This window comes from Ostrea edulis, chromosome 9 (assembly GCF_947568905.1).
Source record: "Ostrea edulis chromosome 9, xbOstEdul1.1, whole genome shotgun sequence".
Classification (NCBI taxonomy): domain Eukaryota; kingdom Metazoa; phylum Mollusca; class Bivalvia; order Ostreida; family Ostreidae; genus Ostrea; species Ostrea edulis.
The window spans coordinates 37,243,536-37,269,303 of record NC_079172.1 but is presented as its reverse complement, the minus strand read 5'-3'; the positions used below and the strand labels follow the sequence as shown (position 1 = coordinate 37,269,303).

Sequence of the window (25,768 nt, the reverse complement as noted above, 5' to 3'; positions counted from 1 at the left end):
ATGAATTGCATGTCTAACCTTTTTCCTACCCTTCGTTCAAGTACATTTCGGCTATTAATTAGACTTAAACACTGAGGCTAGATACACTGACGTTATCTCATGTGATTCTTCTATTCCTTTCCAATAGTTTTTGTATAATTACAAACAACACTTTACAGGTAACTCTCGTTTAATTTCCAATAGTATGTACCTTTCACGTATAGATACAATTAATATGTATTTTTATGCGAGACAGAATGTATAAATCACGTATAGATTAAGTTAATATATGCATGTACTTAGGCAATAGACATATATAAAATTAGAAGGTACCTTTTTACGTGAGAAAATGTACAAATTACATAAAAAGTGCTATGTACTTAGACATATAAAGATCTGCTGTGTATGTTTGCGCAAAAGAACGTACGAATCACGTATAAGTACGCAAGAGAACGTACACATCACGTAAAAGTACGCGAGAGAATGTACAAATCACGTATAAGTACGCGATAGAATGTAGAAAGTACGAATGATTAAATTACACTCGAGATAAAATACTTATATTTTCCCGTGTTTCGATAATATAGCGGGAAAATGTTGTATTCACTATTTGTATTCAAATGATATAACTTGTATAGTGGTATGATCCATGGAATGGTGTTAAGGTTCTGACCAATAGAAATGCTTAGTAAGGGGTTTTAAGAGCAGGTTTTGTTAATGTAATCACATCTAGTCGCCGTTCTCCGCGGGTTAAACGAAATGGACGCCGAGGCCGTTCAAAGACAAAATCAACCAAACTTTACAGCATGCGAATAATGATAATTCTCTGAGCAGTTTTTCAGAACTTTGGGACAGCAGATTATCAGATGTGCAGAAAAGTATTAACAACTAGTAATCCTAATTGTTCGCGAACAATTAGAGGTCTTTCCACCTTTTCTGGATTTGTTTCTTGAACTTTGATCTTAATCCATTCTTCAGTAGGTCAAATGAGGCCAAAAAAGAAAAAAAATTGATTTGGCTTGAAAAGAAATTCAAATTTGCCGCCTTGAGTGTTGTAGTGTTGGAGATTAAGGCCTTGGTTTCGCACGATAGTACCGGTCAAATATTTGAAAAAAAGGGTGCGAGTGTTGCATAGGCGGCACATATCAGGTAAAAGTGTAATAGGACTTGTGCAGGTGTTTGGGGTGACTTTGGACCTGTTAGATAGGATATTTGGAGGTGCAAAGAAACCGGATGTCATATTTTCAGAGATTGTAGCTGCTCGTGCATGCTGGGAGTCTACAAGCCTCATGTTGATGTTGTGAAGATGCACTGGATTTTACCGTGTGTGTTGTGGATTGTGGAATTGAATATACAGTTTGTAATTGCTCATCCTATGTGTTCTAATTCACGGAGACAATGTCTTTCAGTCATTTCAACCAAGGAGGCATGCATACGGATTAAGGCTGAGTGACAAATTACCCCAAACAAAATGGCGGCCGGGGTTTCAAGGAAAAGTTTCTGAGTGTAGGATCTGAACGGAGAATAGGAATACTGCATCCCATCTGACCCTGCAGGTAAGTGTTTATTTGTTTACAATGACAGTCAGGATGGAATGTCATTGAGTTCAACTGTCGAGTAAAGTTGCATCATCATTATAAAAAAAAAACAACTTAGTCTTTATGTTGATGCAGGCAGACAATTGAATCTGGCCTATGTCTTTTCATGAATGTAAATGGAATTCATGTTTGATTTACAAGACAGTCAAGAAATAGAAGAAATTGGTTTAGGTCAGATGTGTAGGTGTAGGTCAGATTAGCTAGAATTCTGTAATTGTTGCATGGCATGAGACCGGTCAAAATAGTGTAAACAGCTGATCACAGACAGATCACTTGAAGGGTGGGGGATTTCTTCCTTGGGGACGACAGGCATGATGTGTGGGTTTGCCTTACTCGTGGAGACTGGTCCTGGAGGTGTGACCTTGACCTTTGACCTTGAGCCACTTTCAAGGTCAAACCTCAAAAACCCCATGGGAGAGAACATGTGACCTTGACCTTTGACCCTGGCCTCATTTTGAAGGTCAGAGAGGTCACGGGACTTCGTTTAAGTGGTCTCGCGTCTCTATCTACATCCGTGAAAAAGTTGTGGGCTCCAACGACGACTTCGGAAACTTTCGGGGGAGAGAACCGTCCTTCAGGGTTTTCTGTTTCCCTCGGTCAACTTCTCTGTGCGAGAGTGTTTTATCGTGAATTCGCCGGCGAAGGTCTCGCCTCTCCATGACTTTCGTTTTAGTATGAATAGCAATAATGGGGTTTTCGACGTTAAGTCGCCGACATTCGCAGAGTGGTCAAATTTCAGAGTTGTAATTCGTAATACTCAGACCAGTCCAGAATTCCATGCTGACCCATATGGTATTTCACTGCTATCTGAAGCGGGAAAGAGGGTATAAAAAGTGCCATTTTCTGGTCTTTCGGGATGATCTTGACCTTTGACCTTGACCTATTTTTCAAGGTCAAGGTCACCCAACCCGTTCAAGTGGGTTCGGTGTCTCTACGACGAATACTTTAGGAGTCGACAATTTCTTACGGAGAAACCGTAAAACATGAGGGGTACTAACTTCCTGAAAGGGTCCTCGAATCCTTTGGTTGAATTCCCATGTCAATTGGACCAAGTCACGTCGGATGCTCCTATCATTCACGGTTTTCGAGAAGAACTGATAACAAGGGTTTTTCGCGTAAAGTCCTCTAAGTTCGTTAAAGGTCAAAGTTCAGCTACGCAGGTTCAAATCTGAGCATGTTTTGAGATCTCGAAAAGGGTGGTCTACATTGATTTTCGATAAGTCTTAAGACGTCAAAAGCTTCTCGCGGCGGAAAGAAAAGAAGACAAATAATAATAAAAATAGAAGAATATCAAAGGGTCTTTCCACAGAAAGGTGGAAAGATCTAATAACAAGAAATGTATAGCTGAACAACATGAAGCAAAATTCGAAGAAGTTCTGTCTGACAGGCATAAATTCAAGAAAAGGAAAACAAAGAGCAGCACAAGCACACGTCAACAATAAATTCAAGGACGCGAGTAAAGAGCTGCAGGATCACAAGGTGGAAGAAGCTCAACAGAGAATAGCAGAAGGTTTGGATATCGTCAAGAATAGACAAAAATTAACCAGGCTTACGGATTCGTCTGAGGCAGGGTGGAGAGTTGTCAATGAATATGTGAAAAATCCAATCACATCGGACTCGAAGGATGAAAAGAAAATTAACAAGGTTCAGGCGAAAGTGGAACGAAACGTCAAGGGCTCAAAACGACGCCGTGAAAAGTATCGAGAGGCCGTGCCACCGTATCTAAAACCTGATTTACATTCAACCTCTACAACAACGGGAATCTGGAGATCGGGGAACTGTTACTGCTGTAACAAGAGGGGACACTGGAGGAAAGATTGCACAGAAAAATTGAAAAAGAATAAGATAAGTGAAAATTTTGAAAATGGTAATCATGGCAATTAAGAAAAATGTAGGTCGATGGCGTTCGATAGGAGCAAATAGCTTTGTTATTGACGTTTTGAACTTTGGTTATAAGATGCCTTTGGTTACTACACCGGGACATATTGATTTGATGAACGACAAATTTGCAGTTAACAATGAGCAGCTTGTGTCCAAAGAAATCAAAAAGATAGTATAGAAAGGTTGTATTCTGAAAGTAAATAAAAATACCAAGGGCAGTAAACCCGTTGGTGGTAGCAGGTAATAAATTCAAACAAAGGGTGGTTTTTGACTGCAGGCGTGTCAATCCACATTTGTTTAAATTCAAACACAAGTACATGTATGAGGATACCAGTACGTTTAGATATTTTTTTCAATCGGGTTATTACTTTTTTGCATTTGATCTAAAACGTGCGTATCATCACATAGTTATGCATGAGTTAGACAAAGAATATTTAGGTTTTAAATGGCACGACAAGAAGGTAACAAAATTGTTCTGTATTTAGATGACGGAATAGGGGGTTTCTCAAGTTTCACAGATGAAAAGGTGGTTAGTGCTAGGTTTCAAGCTCACATTGTCATGATTTTTTAAAATCAATTTTATCATTCATTTCTTTAATGAATAACAAAACTATTTAAAAGCAATTTCTTCCATATGTATATACCCAGTGTGTCTATGGTGAGCACAAATCTATATATGACATTTTCTCATGGAATAATATTTGTTCACTTTTTTTCGCATTGAATTAGTTTTTTAGAATTAGTTTTTTGTACAAAAATATATCAATTCCTAATCATGGGTATGATGCATGTGACCCCAATTTGCTATTATGTATGGGCTGTATCTATTCTATGAAGTTTATTTCATGCGCATTAAAGTTTGAAAATTTTAATTCAAAATGTGCAGTCAGGGTTTTTTAAGGGTCTGTAGGGGGTCGGAATAAGGTCCCATTCCCAATGCTAAAAAACAGGTATTTCCCCCAATTTTTGCTTTGAAATTCGCAAGCAGGGTAGCCTAATCATTCTTAAATCTTCTTCACAGGCCCACAGATTACAAGTTTGCTTCAAAACTGTTAAGTAAACCTAATTGTTGGTCTCTGCTTATTTGCATGAGGTAAGCTTTAACCAAATTGAACATGTTGAAAGTTAGAAGGAGCCCAATCATACCTTAAGGTATCACACCGGTAATTGTCCAATCAAAATGAACTTAGTCAATTGTAGTTCTATATATTTAAAGAACTATTCTTTTTTTCCTTGCGCGATTTTTCTCATTTCTTCTTCTTCTTTTCTCTTAATTTTAGTACCCCTGATTAGGACATTTTGTGTAATTTGTAGAAATAACCAAGTGTATACAAAGGAACTATATTCTGTTGGTAGCTGAGGCTACTTCCTGAGGTGCACTCCGGCTGTTTACACACATGTGAAAAACACGTGGATTTGAGGGTAGTCTTGTTTCCGGGTAATTTATTTTCGAAAATGCAGCGTAGGGTGTCGTTTTTGTCGTATCGGCAGACGAGATAGGTAACATAGAACGTGTCTGACTGCGTTATTCGGCATCAATTCTGTAACTGATTTTTAATGATTTTTTCCCCTCTTTAGTAATATATAGTGAAAATAATTACCGGTGTGATACCTTAATGCACTATGGATTGTTTTTCTCCCTATTTTCTTTGAATGAAACATTTTTTCCCAATTTCGATCAAATGTCACTATTTTTTCCCATTGGAAAGGCCCAGGCCTTTGAAATCATGACCTTAAAACCCGGCAGTAAAACCACCATGTGAAAAGGGCATAACTATTATTGTAAAGTTTCATAGATGTGTACATAAGTATCTTTGCTAGATATGATGTTCAAAAAGCTTAATTAGTTTTTTAATTGCTGATTAGATCACCTTAGTGGTTAAAAGGATTGATAAACTAAAATTTTGAATTTTTTGAAAAAGCTAAGAGACAGATGGAAGAGCTTGAGACATACCATAATACAGTCTATCATAACATGGGTGCATGGAAATCAGGTTCTAGGGCAGATGTAAATAGGTAGAATATTGATGATTCATGTATGTTTTATCTGGTACATGTAAGTTGTAACACCCTCTACATTACTGTGCATTGTGACAAAATTAAATAGTACATGTATATGAAGTGCAGTGGTTCCATTGAATTTGAACAAATATTGGTACAGTTAGTAGTGGTAGGGAACAGGTATTACTTGAATGTACATGTCTACTAGATTTTTTGTTTTTAAATAATTTTCACTGTAATTTCAGTCAAACATAATTTCGCATCAAGGAGAACAAATGGCTTTGACATAACAAGGAAATGACAATATTCGTTACAAATAGCATGGTACCAGGATAGCTAGATGCCTATATTCCCAACAATATGAGCCAGTCCGAAAGAGAGTCTACAACAGGTGCAATACAGCTCATTAAAAATGTTTTGAGAAAAGGTATATATACAAGATTTGATTTGCACCTTTAGGAGTATAATTAATGATTTTTATTTGGACAGCCTCCAATTGAAATACAGCAAAAATATTGCGGTACTATAATTATGATATATTTGTCATAAAATATTTATGATATCTGTATCACTTTGAATCTTTAAAAATGATAATTGATATGTGAATTAAGATTTACAGCTGATAAACACTTATTTTTTAGGAATAGAAATTATGATTTTCATCTAACTATACATTTATTGCTATTCATTGCTACCTTTTACGAAGACGTTTTATTAATTCCTCTTCTAAATATTTTTTGAAGATTTGTCAGATAATGTCGTGTATCATGATCAACAGTTAAGGTCATCACAGATAGACCAAAGCTGACATGGAATGAAATAGTAAAACGAGACACAGAGTTTACAGGATTGGATAGGATCAATCTACTTGGTCACCAAGTATAGAAAAACAAATTTCGACCTCAACAGGACACCCAGCCCTAGCCCCTCCGAAAGGATTAATTTGGCCTGGATAATCAAAATGGAGTTTTGAGATTAATCGCTGTTCGTTATCTTCACCTTTCATGATGATGGAAGCTCAGTGAGGGTAGATGCTGGCAATGAAGCTGTTTAGCAATAAAACAAACAGGTTTAACATTAAACATGTTTATATACTTTTTAGCTCACCTAAGCCGAAAACTCAAGTGAGCTTTTCTGGTCACCTTTGCCTTTCGTCCGTCTGTCTGTAAACTTTTCACATTTTCATCGTCTTTTCAAGAACCACTGGGCCAATTTCAATCAAACTTGGTATACATCTTCCATGGGTGAAGGTGATTCAAGTTTGTTCATAAAAAGGGTCATGCACAATTCCAAAGGGAAATAATCATGAGAATGCAAAATTAGGCTAGGGTCATTCAAAAAAAATTCTTCTCAAGAACCACTATGCCAGAAAAGTCTAAATTCACTTAAAAGGTTCCTGGTTTGTGTAAATCATGGTGTACGGGGGTAGAGTGAGGTCACAATAGAGGATCAATGTTTTACATTCAGATATAGTGCAGGTTTAACTTTGTTAAAGTCGTGGTCCATAGGGATTGGGTGGGGTCACAATAGGGGATCAAAGTTTTACATGCGAAATATATACATGGGAAATCTTTAAAGAATCTTCTAAAGAACTAGCTGCAGAATTGTAGCTCTTTGAGAAGATATTGGGACAGACCAGAAAGCTTAAGATCAACCCCTTATAACTATCTTTGATTTACGTCCCACCCCTCAAATGACAGTTGCATGGTTGAGTCCCTATATCACTGCATTCCTGCATCGCCGACTCATAAATTTAATGTTAAAAATCCTAACATATTTTTCCACTATACTTGTTTCCTAACATACTTTCCAATATTCTCTGAACCCACATATGACCCAAAAAAACTCACAGCTTCAAGTGATTTTTTGTTGTTGATGTAGCCATATTAGGTAACCAGTCAATTTGAACCCAAGTTCATTTCCATACTCATACTCATTTTGAAACAAAATGTCTATGTGAACTCATATCCCCACAAATAATTTTAGTAAAATATTTTGGATGAAATCATCCCATTTCGGTTAGATACTTACTATTCAAATAGGTTTGAATATTGAACTAATCTCATAGCTTTCTTATAGTCCCTATTCCCGCCAGTCTGTTTTTACACTAACCTATTACAATGGAGTGTAAGGGATCAGACTAGGCTTTTATAGCATTATCAATTTTCAAGAGCTTTAGAAGAATTGTATAATGTTAGGTCACTTGAGTAAACTAAGGTGACATTTTTTTCCAATTGGTCTGCATCTGTTGGAGTCCGTCATCATTAACAATTGAACATTTTAAAACTTTTCTATAACTACCATTCAATTTTTTTCGAATTTAGAATCAAGCACCTTTAGGATAAGGGTAAGGTAAATTGTAAATTTTACGACTTCTGTTCCCCTGGGGCCATAGGTGGGGGCCAAAAAATTGTCAAAAATTGCCAAATTTTCAAAAATCTTCTGTACAACCTCACATGTGTACAAAAATCTAAATGCATAGTGATTCAGAGCAGGAACAATCACAAAGGGTTTTAACTCAATCTATGCAAACTGGTATACTGTATAATAGATTTATTGATTGATTGAATATTGTTTAACGTCCCTCTCGGGAATTTTTCACTCATATGGAGATTTCACCATTGCCGGTGAAGGGCAGCAAAATTTAGGCCTTTGTGCTCGACGCTTACGGCCTTTGAGCAGGGAGGGATCTTTTTTGTGGCTTTGGTTCATCCTAGTGAATGTCCGAGATTTGCTAGGTATCATTTAAAAATCACAACAGCAGGGCCAAGGTGAGCCAGGTGAGCGATGTGGCCCACGAGCTTCTTGTTGATTTTGATATTTGTACATATATCATTGGTATGAGAAATGGAACTCTTTTTTTTCCTTTTACCAATACAAGCATTGTCGTATGGATCCATCTTTGTTGATTATTTGATCAAAATTGGTTAATATGTTTTATTGTAGTAAATTAAACATGAGTTTATTCATATGGGATACCTAAATTTCACATGGATAACCAGTGACTGATTCTTGATTGTCAACATTATCACCAAACAGTCAAGAAATCACAAACTATTAGGGATGATAAAATTCCTTAAATAGCGACACATTTTTTATTTTCATCTTTTTCTCAAGGAAAAAATCCCTTAAAAATGAAGAAATTATAAAAGAGGTGGCTATATATGTGACCCACCTGATCTTTTTTTCTGCAACATATTCAAGTGTGTGTTAGTCACTTGTATGGTAAGATTCATTTATGGCAAGAGCTGGTATGATGTCTTGAGTTGGAAAGCACCTGAATACACTAGGAACAGTTTTCTATGGAACGCCAAATTAATAAACTCAAATATTTGAAGATAGCTTTAATAATTTGAAGATAATAGGAGTAATAATGGTGAAAGAATCTATTACAAGTGGGGATATAATAATTATAATAATAATACTTCATTGTCGTGTGAAATATTTGTGAAAAGGAAGAATGTGCAGGGGTTGTTAGATTTTGAACCTTTTGGATGCGTCAATGAATTTGTGAACATCTTATAAAACACATACATGTATGAAACAAGTGCCTGTGTTATAAAACGGTTTCGTTATCCAGATTGGATAAATTTATATCCCCATAAAGTATTTGTTACAATATACAGCCTACGAAATAAAAGGAAGACATCTTTGAATGCTTTATTTGATCTTTCTTGCAATATTCTTTTACTTATACTTGCACAGCAAACAAATAATTAATGAATATATACTTTGTGTAGTGGAGTATAGAAACACCGGTGTTGTAGCATAGATTTTCCCCCTCATAGACCCCACCCGCGGAAAAACGGGTCCGGGATAGATCTTTCCCAATAAAATCGTTTTTTAGTATCACTATATTGTAATTTTAATTTTTAATTTCAATTAGACAAAAAACTCCAACAACTTAATTTCCCATGTTCAGCTGTGGTTTGTAATCAACTGATCTCCACACGAACCGCTGGCAGAATAATGAGAATGAACACGGGAGTTCTGATGGGTCAGATTGTGGGATTACATATTTCTAAAATAGGTTGAATTATTTTCGGAGAAAGAAAAAACCCCGATATAACAGGGGGAATATCCATTGAAAATGAGGCTCTGCTAGCAGTTAACAGACGCACGTCATATTATGATCCTCTGAGACACGTTCTGAAATCAACCAATGCACGTAAAATTTAACAACCATACCCATAACTTTTTTAATATATATTTTTCACGCACAATATCAAACTTGCTGTGTAACCTATATTTGTACACTATATTTTCAGTTAACCTATATTAGATCTTTCCATTCAAAGACTCATAAATGTACCCCTCCATATCTGTAGTATTCAATCACACGTGTCATTCTGAGTTTAAGTTTCCACTCTCTTTGGATCGTGCTCCACGGAATACGTCACGTATTTTAGAAAAAAATTGGACAAATTTTGAAGTTTATATATAACGGGGTTTTTTTTGTTGTAGCAGAATTATGTGTTATCGATAATTGAAAAAAAAATATTTTTTATTACTGTTATGAATACGAATTTCATTTCATACGACGCATTAGCAAGAAGTACTTCCCGGAATGGCCTTGTGTAAGGGATAGAAAGGACTCATTATTCCGGGAATTATTAAATGAATGAATTTATCAAAAGAGAAGTAATTTCGGTTTGAATACGCTAGAGCTGCAGGTATGTGTTTAACAAATAAATGTCATTTTTTGAAAACACATGAGAAGTTTCACTTTGGCATACGTCATAAAATGTAATACAATCTACTCTCATTTCTATCGACATGTCTAGCCGTTGAAATAGACATACTATATTTATCAAATTCATACATATATTTTTTCACAACTGCATCATATTTATAAGGAAATGACTACCATTACACTTACAATTGGCAAAGATATCGAACAGAAAAATATTAGATATATGATACATACAAACACGTACATACGGCTGGTTTCTGCAATTCATTGACACTCAAAGTATAAAAACATCCGGACTTGCTTCATTTGCAAACCTTCATGATCCCACTTCAACATTTAATGAATCAAATTAGCTACTTTAACGCATATTGCCTTATATGCATGGGCGGATGTGGGATTCAGTTTAGAGAGACTTGAAAAAAATCTGAGACGAAGGGCCTGGTGACAAGTTTTAGGTCCTCGAAAGGAACGGGTAATGTATAAGCGAGCAAAGGTTCCGGAACCTAATATGTTTGTGTTTTATAATGAAATGTAGCATCAATCTCATAAAATCAAGCAGCAATCCAATTTGGGAATAAAACTGCTTCTGTTATCAAATTCCATTCAGTTATATTTGACAACACTGCAGGCTCCAAGTATGTTTTCTATGTTTTCATAGTCAGGCTTGAGTAATGTTCATATCTTTATACCGAAAGGTTAAATAATTCGACATCAAATAAAGGGTTAATCGGGGATGGACACCAATATTTTGTGCTTATATTCATTGATTTATCATGATTTACCGAGATTCAATATCTTCATGAAAAAATAAATTGATATTTACATCAGTCTTCATGATAACTTTTCTAAGACGCTAGTCATACTAACTAGTTAATTCAATAGATTTAATTGCTCGTTGTCCTGATGAATTTGTTTGCTAGTCCGTAAATAGAACACACATGTAACAAAAACGTCAAACATGATTTATATGGATGCATCTATAACACGGGGACATGCATTACAAAAACTGAGATTGTTAACAAACAGAAATCAGACTTTGAAAAATACAGAAATAAAATTGTCGTCGATATTTTTTTCAATCGAAACACTTTATTCATCAACGATTCCCCCCTAGCTATATCAGCTAGTGCTGAGATCAATTCTAGACGTCAGTAGTCTCGGGGAGTCAGCTAGTTCATCTGCACGAGCTTTAATGGAGAGTGCTGCATTGTACATGTATGAATTTATTATGAACATATTTTGTCAGTATCAATGTTTTCTCTGAACGTCTTCGATATACATGTTCTAATACTTGTAAGTGGTGTATGTATTACTATATTTTGACACACCTGCTGATTTCGAATAAATGTTGTAAGTTTTGCTGTATTTGTAACCGGACACATTCAATATTAACTCCTAAAGCGGCATGCAAACGTTGAGATTAAATATTCAATTTCAATACACAGGATGTTTCTGGTATTAAAGAAAAAAGATTTACATTGAAGAGATCGACGGTATATAAGTTATGCATTGAAGAGATCGACGTTATATAAGTTATTTGTGTGCATTTATTTCATTAAATATTTTAATTTAAATCGTATTCTGACAAAAGGACACACAGATGTATATATGAGATGGATCATTACTCGTTATCTTCACTTTTCCATCAATGATATGAAAGGTGAAGATAACGAACAGTGGTGAATCTCATAACTCTTTAAGGAATACAAAATAGAGAGTTGGGCAAAGATGAACCCCTGGATATACGATCGGTGGGACCAGGTGCCTAGGAGGAGTAAGCATTCCCTGTCGACCGGTAAAACCCGCCATGAGTCCTATAGCTTGATATATTGAATGCTTAACACTGTTTCCATCCAATTGAGACATTATATGGTGTTGTGAATAGTACAGTCAACGATAAGAGAATGGAAGGTATAACATAATCCAATCATATGATAGCTCATTTTGTTCATGTATGCATACTGAAAGATTTTACATAGTTTGAAAGAAGGTGATGCTTATACCTGTGGTTTTCTTTATTTTTCTTTTCAAAGTTTTGACAAATTGAAACAAAGTTAGTAATACGTGTATTGTGTAAACAGATCAACAACTCCCATGATAGAATGATTTGTATAACTCATTGAATCTATAATGATGATTATTGTTCATGTACCATTCATTATACAGTACAATCAATTTCTGGTTAAAATTGTATGAGGTGTTGATTTTCAAAAATCCAATTTACAAACGGATATTATCTTTAGTATTTACTACAGTTGGTATTCAATCTATTTTTAATAGTGCTAATTTCACTTTCATTTGGGAAATAAATAGTCAGTGAGATTACACATTTTTAAAACATGATGACTTATTTAATTGACCAATAGGAGAACGGAAAAACGATACAACATGGGTATCTCCATTGAAAATGAGGCCCTGTGAGCAGTTAACAGACGCACGTGATATCATAATCCTCTGAGTCACGTTCTGAAATCCACCAGTACATGTAGAATGTAACAACCATACCCATAACTATTTTTTCGTGCACAATATTCCATTTCCTATATATGTTACCTATATTTGTATGCTATATTTTCAGTTACCCTGTATTGGACCTTTCCATTCAAACACACTTAATGTACGCATCGATATCTGTAGCTTTTATTCACTCCGGTCATTCGGAGTTTAGGTTTCCAATCTCTTTGGATCATGTTCCACACGACACGCCACGAGTTGTAGAAAATTCTGTTTCGGTCAACTTTTGAAGTAGATATTCGATTTTCCAAAAGATATTTCTAGCAATTGTTCTCCACGTCTGTTTCATTTACATTTGGATGAAAGGTGAAGATAACCAACAGTGATCAATCTCACAACTCCTATAGGTAATACGAAATAGACAGTTGGGAAGACACGGACTACTGGATATACCAGAGGCAGTATCAGGTGCCTAGTGGTAGCAAGCATCCCCTGTCGACCGGTCCCACCTGCTGTGAGCACTATATCTTGATGAGGTAAACTTAAAAATATGTACTTAAAAACAGTGTGCCAAGAGCGGCCTAACAATAGCTATTGAACATATCAGACAGCATATGACTCAAGGAATGCTTGTATTGGCAAACTAGATTATTATAACGACCATAGAATTTGCGAAATGCTAACTTCAAACGAGAGTGTTGAATCCCCTGTACCATCAACTTGTTTGTTAGTAGCTTGTCTCAATTTTAAGTTTTTCATAAAGATGAGTTAGTTTGCCCTTAATATTCATTTTCAATAAAATATCTAAATTCAAAGAAGATGTGAAGAACTCTGTGGCGGCTCTTATTTCGATTTTACAGGGATTGAATCGATGTATGAATGAAAATGATTATTGTTAATAAATAAATCGACAATGTATCTAAATGTCGAGTTGAAGGTCACAGCAAGAGATTGTCGTTTTCTCACTTGGAAGCTTTTGAACAAACTCTGCTTCATAAGAATATGGGGAAATGTCAGCTAACGGAACACAATGCGTACCCATGGGAATACCAACAAACTGTTGGAAGATCTGACCACCGAAGACTACGAAGATCTTTTCAATGAGGAACTCCAGCAAATCAATTTTTGGACGACTGATTACTAGATACGAATATTTCCTTTTTCGTGAAAAAGCAACTGTCTATGATTTTAAAACGTCTGGTCTTTAATCAATCGTAAGGGATGGTCATTAAAAGTGTTAAAAAGTCATACGTTTAGGTGTTGTTGATTTGAGAAATGTTTTGAGATTTCAAATTTACTAAAATTTCTTCAGAATTTTTTGGAATCCATATTTGATTTACACCACTTCTCGCATATGTTGTGGCACAATACGTTTGAAGGTTCTCTTTCACACCTGTTAATATGTTCGTGAGGAGCAAATATAGGGGCTGAATAGCATATTGATTTCATAACGTTTACAATGAAAACAAAATTACGGCAAACACAGGCCCCTGGATATACCAGAGGTGGGAACAGGTGCCTAGGAAGACTTATAACTTTATGACAGACTTTATGAAATTGATATCCTATTGAGGTCTATATTTAACCCTCACGAACATGCCGTTAATATCTAAGTATTTATATATTTTACAGGATAAATCTATGCCGTTCAGCAGACTGACATTTTACTGAATGGCCTGGAAAGGTGACGGAATGTCAGGACCATTCAGTCACTATTATGTAACATTCAGCAACCTTTCAGTTAACGAAATGCCATAGTTTCATCACGTGTTTTATATGTATAATTATATATATGTTGAAGTGTTATTTATTTCCCCATATTTATTCCATTCGGATTCCATTGAAATAGATTTCTAAACATGAAAGAGCTCACTCTTTGTATTTATAAAGTCCGTGTTATATGTTTGTATCTTTCTCTATCAATTATCTTAGAGCAATGTTAGAATAAGGTTAATCTGAATAAAAACAATCACAAACATTACTGAGCAGTCAAATCAATGAATATCTTAGATTTAATCTAAATTCCTTACAAACAAATCATAAATACTGTTTCCGCAGGAAGTGAATGAAAGGTGAATATAATGAACAGTGATCAATCTCATAACTCTCACAGGAATATAAAATAAAGAGCTAGACAAACAACGACTCCTGGATATACCAGAGGTGGGATCAGGTACGTAGGAGGAATAAATATTCTGGGTGATTGAGTTATTAACAGGTAATTGATTTCAGTTTTCTAATGTTCGCCAATGTTGAACATTATTGTAAGTCTACTGTACATGTCTTAGGGATAATGTGTTAAAAATTAAAACAGTGTTATTTTTCAAATTCATTTGAAATTTCATTAAATAATGAAGAACTGTGTCGTTCTTTTTTGTATTCACTGAAATGGAATAAATTTTTCTCATGCTTGGACACATTGGTATATGAAAAAAAGCTTCTTTCGAGTGAAGTACATGTGCACTATATGAAATTAAGAATGAAAATTAGCTGGTTTATTTTGCATTTGCATTCGATTAGCTAGGAAATTGAATTATTTTCACCCATGATATGAATATCACAATGGTCATATAATCATGTCCAACAGACATTTTTCCAATATCTTTTCTTTGTTTATTTGTAACGTTACGATCAGCTTATGTGCACTAGTATAGGACAAGTGAAGTTACGCTTATTTCTGACGTAAATGTACGTCTACAACTACCAGTGAATACCGCCCCCCACACATACACATAAACGTACACTATATCTAGATGTCTACGTTTACGTCTACGAACTTTAGTAAACATGTGCCCTGAACACTAAACATAGGTCTATATTTGTGGTACTTGACCCAAAGAAGATGACAATTTAGTATGAGTGTAAAATTTCGACGGATGTAAATCAAGCAAGCAATCAGTCTATCAAGAATGAAAGGGGAAGATAAGGAACTGTGAATGTATTGCATCTACATGTAGATTGTAGAATATGAAACAAGTGTATAGATAATAAGTTATTTACTCATTTTCTTTCTAATGTAAAGAAATTGTGTATTCTAATATTTCAAATATAATAAGCTAATTGAAAAAAGAAACTTTGTTAAGTAGAAGACAATTTTCAAGAACGTGAAAGACATGTACAATATTCATAGCAAGATGTTTGAAATGGTACATGACTGTGATCTTATTGCGTGTGATATATTGATTGAATTATAGATATACCAACACAAAATTGTTGGAGTACATTATGCGAAAAGAACTTTGTTAAGTAGAGCACGATATCAAGGATATGAAGGACACATAAAATGTTATTACCCATTATGATTTGTGTGAAATGATGGACAACTGTCATCTGTTAGAGCGTGTGATGCATGTGTTAGTGTATGAGGCACCGAATGAATTTCTAGTTATATACATGTTGATGTGAAACACGACATAATTAATCGATTTAATGATATAACTATATGCATTGAAGATGACATAAAAGAAATAATCAGATGCACTATATATATATAATTGAATAAAAAAGCAGGAAAATATACAGTTCCAAAATATATTTAAATCACTAGCGCTTTCTGGATTTTAACATCCATCCTCAGGTGAATACAAATAATGAATTCATATTATATATAAATATACATGTACTTACAGTGTCGTTAATTTCGTCAATCCCTCAAACAATCCTTTCTGTAACGTTGTTAGTTTATTGTTGTATAGGAATCTGAATTACAAAGAAAGCTTGATTAAATTATATATATCCATACAATATTGCTTGATTACATTTTGATGTTAACCCAAAAAAAAAAAAAACAAACAAACAACCCAAAAAACCAACAGCAAACATTGAAAGCAATTTTAGCTGCAGTTTTGGTGTCGGAATGTTGTCCTGTAAGATTGTGATTGACTATTTTAATAATAGAAGAAACAAGTAAGGTTTATTAACTTTTTTGTTAATATGGTTTATTAAAAAACATGTTCAGAGGCTCTGAAGGAAGCAAAATTACATTATTGTCTTCCCATACAAAAATGAATTCTATGAAAGGCGAAGATATGGACCAGTGATCTGATAACCCCCACAAACAATACAAAATAGAGAGTTGGACAAACACGGACCCTTGAATATACCAAAGGTATATCATGCTATATATTCAATAAAACCGAAATCTTCATTTTGATAGAATACTCAACTTAGATTTAATCTTATCAATTATTATATTCTAAACTGTATAGCACATTTTTACAGCAAAGTGATATTTAAATATAGAGGTGCTAGTGCTGCAATGTTTGCTCTGGATAAATTTGATCTCCGTATATATCAGGAAATCAATAAATAATTCTAGGAGTGGATGAAAGTTAGAGAGTGAATCTTATATTAATGAATGTTATTAGAACACATACATGCATAAGGAAAGACGTAAAAGAGATTTTTGCACAATTCATTTCCATCATCGCAGTCCATTGCCGAGTGTTGTCTTATTCCTTGATATCAATAACACCAATGACCCAAATATTGAAGATGTTTAACCCAAATTTCAAAATAATTTAAGTATGGTAGCATAACTAATGGTCTTGTTCTTGTTTTTAAGCATATATAAGTCATTCTATGCCATATCATACTACAAATATGTAGAATTTGATAAACCGTAACCATTCTCATAAATGTTATAAAGAACACAAATCCAGAGTAGGGAAAACACGGACGACAGAAACACTATAGATTTATCAGATGCTAGGAGTAAGCATCCCCTGTTAACCAGTTTCACCCGCCGTAAGACTACTGTTTTGATCAGGTAAACGGAGTACTCGGTAGTCAAACTCAGCATAAAAGAACGGCATAATTATTTCTATGAAACACGCCAGACAATATTGATGGATTTTAATTTGAAACTAAATCATAATAATTTATAACTGCCATAGAATATGCAAAATATTGACTTGAAACGCGACTGTAACATCAACGTTTTTGTCATTATCGTATTTTTCAGTAGCCTACCTCCATTTAACAAATGATCATACGCAGCATATGCTTTCGGATAGAATCAATTCAGATCCATAAACATCATATCCATATTTTTACATACTAATTTTGACTAAGAATTACTCCGTTTACGTGATCAATTAATAGGGCTCAAGGCAGGTTTGACCAGTCAACATAGGGATGCTTACTCCTCCTAGGCACCCAATCCAACATCTGTTATATCCAGGGGTCTGTGTTTGCCTTTATCTTAAAGGACACAACGCATGTTTTTAAACGTTTTTCTTTTTTCAGCAAAATTCTTTCCATGCCTAAAACCACTTTAAATGTGTTTTAAATGAAATATGTTGCGTAGTTTTCGAGTTTGAAAGCGATGGAATTCAAATCTTGCGATATCGTGGTATGCATATTTACTTTCGCTATTTTACGTGCCATTATGTGTGACGTCATATGTGCCCTCGGGTTTGAAAACATCTATAAGTCATTTCATAAACAAATTAGATTTAATCGACAAAAAAAACAAAAAAACAATTATCACGTTAACAGTTTGTAAATAATATTGCATTAAGATGTTTTGTGCCGTATTTGGGTGTACTAGTTGTCGGTAGAAAGGATTTAGACTGAGTATTTTTCAATTTTTCGAAGGAAGGTACGAGAAAAAAGACGTGGATATGTTTTTGTTAGAGCAAGAAATTTACCTTTAAAATAAACCACCCAGTCACCTTTTCAAAAACCACTTGGACAGAAACCCAGATAAACTGCGAGAAAATGGATATATCGAAGCTAAGCACTACATAATTCTGTTCTGGTCTTCAAATTCAATACACACTCGGATCAACTAACCTTCACCTTGTAACAACATACCGTTTATATAACTTGTGCTTCCAGTTTCTACCAACTGGTAGATTTACAAAGATTTTAAAGATACAAAATAATTGAACTTTTAATCATATAAATAATAGAATATTGTATTTCTTAACTTTAAATGGAATTATAAAATTATTTCCACATTAACTCGTAACATCTTGAGTGCGTCAGTATAACGCCTTGCTCCCACTTCCTAACGATGTACAGATCACAATTTGTAAAATTAATAATATGATTGCTTTATCAAAATAAAATATTGTGATTTCCACTTTAAATTTGATTATTTTTATTGATTTGTGTGGTTTTTTCTTCTTTTTTCTTTCTTTTCGAAATGCACCCGTGACAGTAGCTTGGCCTAGGGTCTAGTTGTCAACAATGTAACGTATTATGATTTGTCTAATCCAAAAAAAAATAAGAAAAACAGTGTCAATTGCAGATGTATAAAGAAATGACATTACCAAACAGTTTGTAAACAGCGACCCATATAAACATTATTTACTCGCAATATTAGGGGCCTTCCGTGGCCGAGTGGCTAGAGCATTGCGCTCAAAATCACATGGCCTCTCACCTCTGTCGGCGCGGGTTCGAATCCCGCTCGCGCCGGTAAGTGAGAAAGTGTCCCAGTTTACTTTCGGAAGGTCGGTGGTTATCTTCCCAGGTACATTGTAACTGGGTTCTCTCTTCCACCAATAAAAACTGGGCGCCACTATATAACTGAAAAATTATTGAGTGTGGCAGAAAACATCAAAAACAAAAAATACTCACAATATTGCCGATTTCATACACGCTTTCAACGCTATATTTGGGTATTTACATTCTTTCGATATCTTTTCTTTATATATATATATATATATATATATATATATATATATATATATATAAAGAAATATATATATATATAAATAAAGAAATATATATATAAAGAAATATATAAATATATATATATATATATGCATTGAATATGACATAAAAGAAATAATCAGATGCACTATATATATATATATATATATATATATATATATATATATATATATATATAATTCAATAATAAAGCAGGAAAATATACAGTTCCAAAATATATTTAAATCACTAGCGCTTTCTGGATTTTAACATCCATCCTCAGATGAATACAAATTAATAATGAAAACAAAGTTGTTTATCTTAGAAACGTCTATTGTGACGTCATGACGTCATGATAGTCTTTGCGACGAGGGAATAGATACATGACGTCATAATACAAAAGTTCGGGAAAGATGACTTGGACAAAATAAGAATGAACATTTACATGATAAAAGTTGATGAATTAAGAGGTTTAACAATCAGAATTTCTCATATATGCATTGATTAAAGTTTGTTTAGTTTAGGAGAAAACAGTTTAATGATACAATTTTCTTTAGCAAGTCTCATGGACGTTGATTCTGTTTTAAGTTTATAAAATGGAAATACGATGTAGTTGCCTCTAGCACAGGTGTCAAAGTGTTCGCTGCATGGGGTATTTCTTGTACTGGGATCGTTAATTTGTTGGCGATGGACACGCATCCTGGCTGTTAGTTTGTCCAATATATTCCTCGCCACACCCGTTGCAAATAATGCAGTATAGTAAGTTTTTCGACTTGCATGATATGTTATCATTTACAGTAAAATATTTTCCGCATTTAAAAGTAATAGAAGGTACTGTTTTTAGGAAGGGACATGTACCACACCTTGAGTCACCACATGTAGAAACTGCGTATTTTTCAGGCGTTGAATTGAATTTGGCTTTTGTTAATATTTTTTTCAAGTTAGATGGTTGTCTTTGGCTGTGAAGTAGGTCGGATTTGGGAATAATTTTTTGAAGTTCTAAATCACGCTTGATAACTGTAAAATTCTTCTTAGCTTCCTGAAAGATATTTATATGTTTTGGGTTGTAAGTTGTCATAAATGGTATTAGGAAAGGATCGTGTTCTTTTTCTCTTGTTGTTCTAAGTGTATGCTGTGGAATTTTCTTTGCTTCATTTATCGCTGAAAGAATGAGTGTTTCCGGATAATTCTGCGCAGTAAGAAATATTTTCAATTTCGCCAGTCTTTGGTCTTTAGTATTTTCATCTTTAACAATAGTGTAAATCCTTCTGGCCAAATTGTACGGTTTTATATTTTGGGAAAAATCCGAAGAAGACCTGATCAAGTTTCACAATTTGTTGAATACGCTCAATCCAAATATCCAGTTTACCATGGAATACAGTGATACTTCGATTCCTTTTTTGGACATCAAGGTGATAAAACATGAAACCAACATCCTAACTGATATATTTTACAAAACAAAAAACAACAAAAAACGGACACACACCAATATTTGAATTTCAAACCATGTCATCCTACACACACTAAAAGGAATATCCCGACAAAATAACGACAAAATAGCATGGCGCTTTCCCCGCGATACAACCATCAGAACATGTACATGTACGCTGTGACGTACTTTTACATTTTGACGTCATATGGTGCGAAGTGCACAGAGGTACATTTATAACAGCACCGTGATTTTGCGTTCAACATTTGATGAATCAATTTAGCTACTTCAATGCAAATTGCCTTATAATCATGGACGGATGTGGGATTCAGTTTAGAGAGGATTAGAAAAAATCTGAGACGAGGGGGCGGGTGACAGCTTTTAGGTGCTCGATGGGAATAATTTGTTAATCGGGGATGGACGCATATATTTTGTGCTTATATCCATTGATTTATTATCATATATCGTGATTCAATTTCTTCACGATGAAATAAATTAATATTTACATCAGTCTTCATGATAACTTTTCTGAGACGCTATTCATACTAACTAGCTAATTGAATAGATTTATTTGCTCGTTGTCCTTATGAATTTGTTTGCTAGTCCGTAAATAAAAACACACATGTAACAGAAACATCAGACACGATTTATATGGATGCATCTATAACACAGGGACATGTATTAAAAAATTGAGATTGTTAACAAACACAAATCAGACTTTTAAAAATAAAAAAATAAATTGTCATCGATTTTTTTCAATCCAAACACTTTATTGATCGAAAATTTTCCCCTAGCTATACCAACTAGTGCTGAGACAATTTCTAGACGCGAGTAGTCTCGGGGAGTCGGCTAGTTCATCTGCACGAGCTTTAATGGAGAGTGCTACATTGTACATGTATAAATTTATTATGAACATATTTTGTCAGTATCAATGTTTTCTCTGAACGTCCTCGATATACATGTTCTAATACTTGTAAGTGGTGTACGTTTTACGATATTTTGACACACACCTGTTGATTTTGAATAAATGTTGTAAGTTTTGCTGCATTTGTAACCGGACACATTCAACATTGAATCCTAAAGTGGCATGCAAACGTTGAGATTAAACATTCAATTTCAATACATAGGATGTTTCTGGTATTAAAGAAAAAAAATTACATTGAAGAGATTGACGGTATATAAGTTACACATTGAAGAAATCGACGTTATATATTTGTATGCATCTATTTCATCAAATATTTTAATTTAAATTGTACTCTGACAAAAGGACACATAGATGTATATGCAAGGTGAAGATAACGAACAGTGATCAATCTCATAACTCCTATAAGCAATACAAAATAGATAGTTGGGCCATATATAAGATGGATCATTACTCGTTATCTTCACTTTTCCATCAATGATATGGAAGGTGAAGATAACGAACACTGGTGAATCTCATAACTCTTTAAGGAATACAAAATAGAGAGTTGGGCAAAGATGAACCCCTGGATATACGATCGGTGGGACCAGGTGTCTAGGAGGAGTAAGCATTCCCTGGCGACCGGTCAAACCCGCCATGAGTCCTATAGCTTGATATATTGAATGCTTAACACTGTTTCCATCCAATTGAGACATTATATGGTGTTGTGAATAGTACAGTCAACGATAAGAGAATGGAAGGTATAACATAATCCAATCATATGATAGCTCATTTTGTTCATGTATGCATACTGAAAGATTTTACATAGTTTGAAAGAAGGTGATGCTTATACCTGTGGTTTTCTTTATTTTTCTTTTCAAAGTTTTTGACAAATTGAAACAAAGTTAGTAATACGTGTATTGTGTAAACAGATCAACAACTCCCATGATAGAATGATTTGTATAACTCATTGAATCTATAATGATGATTATTGTTCATGTACCATTCATTATACAGTACAATCAATTTCTGGTTAAAATTGTATGAGGTGTTGATTTTCAAAAATCCAATTTACAAACGGATATTATCTTTAGTATTTACTACAGTTGGTATTCAATCTATTTTTAATAGTGCTAATTTCACTTTCATTTGGGAAATAAATAGTCAGTGAGATTACACATTTTTAAAACATGATGACTTATTTAATTGACCAATAGGAGAACGGAAAAACGATACAACATGGGTATCTCCATTGAAAATGAGGCCCTGTGAGCAGTTAACAGACGCACGTGATATCATAATCCTCTGAGTCACGTTCTGAAATCCACCAGTACATGTAGAATGTAACAACCATACCCATAACTATTTTTTCGTGCACAATATTCCATTTCCTATATATGTTACCTATATTTGTATGCTATATTTTCAGTTACCCTGTATTGGACCTTTCCATTCAAACACACTTAATGTACGCATCGATATCTGTAGCTTTTATTCACTCCGGTCATTCGGAGTTTAGGTTTCCAATCTCTTTGGATCATGTTCCACACGACACGCCACGAGTTGTAGAAAATTCTGTTTCGGTCAACTTTTGAAGTAGATATTCGATTTTCCAAAAGATATTTCTAGCAATTGTTCTCCACGTCTGTTTCATTTACATTTGGATGAAAGGTGAAGATAACCAACAGTGATCAATCTCACAACTCCTATAGGTAATACGAAATAGACAGTTGGGAAGACACGGACTACTGGATATACCAGAGGCAGTATCAGGTGCCTAGTGGTAGCAAGCATCCCCTGTCGACCGGTCCCACCTGCTGTGAGCACTATATCTTGATGAGGTAAACTTAAAAATATGTACTTAAAAACAGTGTGCCAAGAGCGGCCTAACAATAGCTATTGAACATGTCAGGCAGCATATGACTCAAGGAATGCTTGTATTGGCAAACTAGATTATTATAACGACCATAGAATTTGCGAAATGCTAACTTCAAACGAGAGTGTTGAATCCCCTGTACCATCAACTTGTTTGTTAGTAGCTTGTCTCAATTTTAAAAAAAACCAACTGATCACATGTAGAACAAGCTCTTGCGTATCGAGTCAGTTGAAAGATATAAACAACATATGCAGGTGATAATGAAATATTGCTACATAGATATGAAAAGTTGGTGATAGGAAGCTGAAATCATCCCGTTTTTCATAAAGATGAGTTAGTTTGCCCTTAATATTCATTTTCAATAAAATATCTAAATTCAAAGAAGATGTGAAGAACTCTGTGGCGGCTCTTATTTCGATTTTACAGGGATTGAATCGATGTATGAATGAAAATGATTATTGTTAATAAATAAATCGACAATGTATCTAAATGTCGAGTTGAAGGTCACAGCAAGAGATTGTCGTTTTCTCACTTGGAAGCTTTTGAACAAACTCTGCTTCATAAGAATATGGGGAAATGTCAGCTAACGGAACACAATGCGTACCCATGGGAATACCAACAAACTGTTGGAAGATCTGACCACCGAAGACTACGAAGATCTTTTCAATGAGGAACTCCAGCAAATCAATTTTTGGACGACTGATTACTAGATACGAATATTTCCTTTTTCGTGAAAAAGCAACTGTCTATGATTTTAAAACGTCTGGTCTTTAATCAATCGTAAGGGATGGTCATTAAAAGTGTTAAAAAGTCATACGTTTAGGTGTTGTTGATTTGAGAAATGTTTTGAGATTTCAAATTTACTAAAATTTCTTCAGAATTTTTTGGAATCCATATTTGATTTACACCACTTCTCGCATATGTTGTGGCACAATACGTTTGAAGGTTCTCTTTCACACCTGTTAATATGTTCGTGAGGAGCAAATATAGGGGCTGAATAGCATATTGATTTCATAACGTTTACAATGAAAACAAAATTACGGCAAACACAGGCCCCTGGATATACCAGAGGTGGGAACAGGTGCCTAGGAAGACTTATAACTTTATGACAGACTTTATGAAATTGATATCCTATTGAGGTCTATATTTAACCCTCACGAACATGCCGTTAATATCTAAGTATTTATATATTTTACAGGATAAATCTATGCCGTTCAGCAGACTGACATTTTACTGAATGGCCTGGAAAGGTGACGGAATGTCAGGACCATTCAGTCACTATTATGTAACATTCAGCAACCTTTCAGTTAACGAAATGCCATAGTTTCATCACGTGTTTTATATGTATAATTATATATATGTTGAAGTGTTATTTATTTCCCCATATTTATTCCATTCGGATTCCATTGAAATAGATTTCTAAACATGAAAGAGCTCACTCTTTGTATTTATAAAGTCCGTGTTATATGTTTGTATCTTTCTCTATCAATTATCTTAGAGCAATGTTAGAATAAGGTTAATCTGAATAAAAACAATCACAAACATTACTGAGCAGTCAAATCAATGAATATCTTAGATTTAATCTAAATTCCTTACAAACAAATCATAAATACTGTTTCCGCAGGAAGTGAATGAAAGGTGAATATAATGAACAGTGATCAATCTCATAACTCTCACAGGAATATAAAATAAAGAGCTAGACAAACAACGACTCCTGGATATACCAGAGGTGGGATCAGGTACGTAGGAGGAATAAATATTCTGGGTGATTGAGTTATTAACAGGTAATTGATTTCAGTTTTCTAATGTTCGCCAATGTTGAACATTATTGTAAGTCTACTGTACATGTCTTAGGGATAATGTGTTAAAAATTAAAACAGTGTTATTTTTCAAATTCATTTGAAATTTCATTAAATAATGAAGAACTGTGTCGTTCTTTTTTGTATTCACTGAAATGGAATAAATTTTTCTCATGCTTGGACACATTGGTATATGAAAAAAAGCTTCTTTCGAGTGAAGTACATGTGCACTATATGAAATTAAGAATGAAAATTAGCTGGTTTATTTTGCATTTGCATTCGATTAGCTAGGAAATTGAATTATTTTCACCCATGATATGAATATCACAATGGTCATATAATCATGTCCAACAGACATTTTTCCAATATCTTTTCTTTGTTTATTTGTAACGTTACGATCAGCTTATGTGCACTAGTATAGGACAAGTGAAGTTACGCTTATTTCTGACGTAAATGTACGTCTACAACTACCAGTGAATACCGCCCCCCACACATAC

At 34.4% G+C, this 25,768-nt stretch overlaps 1 protein-coding gene and 1 pseudogene across 44 annotated transcripts in view; one reads left to right on the top strand and one right to left on the bottom strand.

The window, feature by feature from the left end:
* Nucleotides 1-25,768, bottom strand: part of LOC125659436 (leucine-rich repeat-containing protein 15-like) — a 615,079-nt gene that overhangs the window by 32,078 nt on the left and 557,233 nt on the right. For 35 of the 44 annotated variants that reach the window (XM_056149051.1, XM_056149060.1, XM_056149041.1 and 32 more), the window contains one exon: nucleotides 16,234-16,305. The exons of the other annotated variants lie outside the window; for them this stretch is intronic. In XM_056149051.1, the coding sequence (XP_056005026.1) occupies nucleotides 16,234-16,305 (72 nt within the window). The remainder of the gene's footprint in view (nucleotides 1-16,233; nucleotides 16,306-25,768) is intronic. 44 annotated transcript variants of the gene reach the window in all.
* Nucleotides 739-3,486, top strand: LOC130046641 (uncharacterized; annotated as a pseudogene).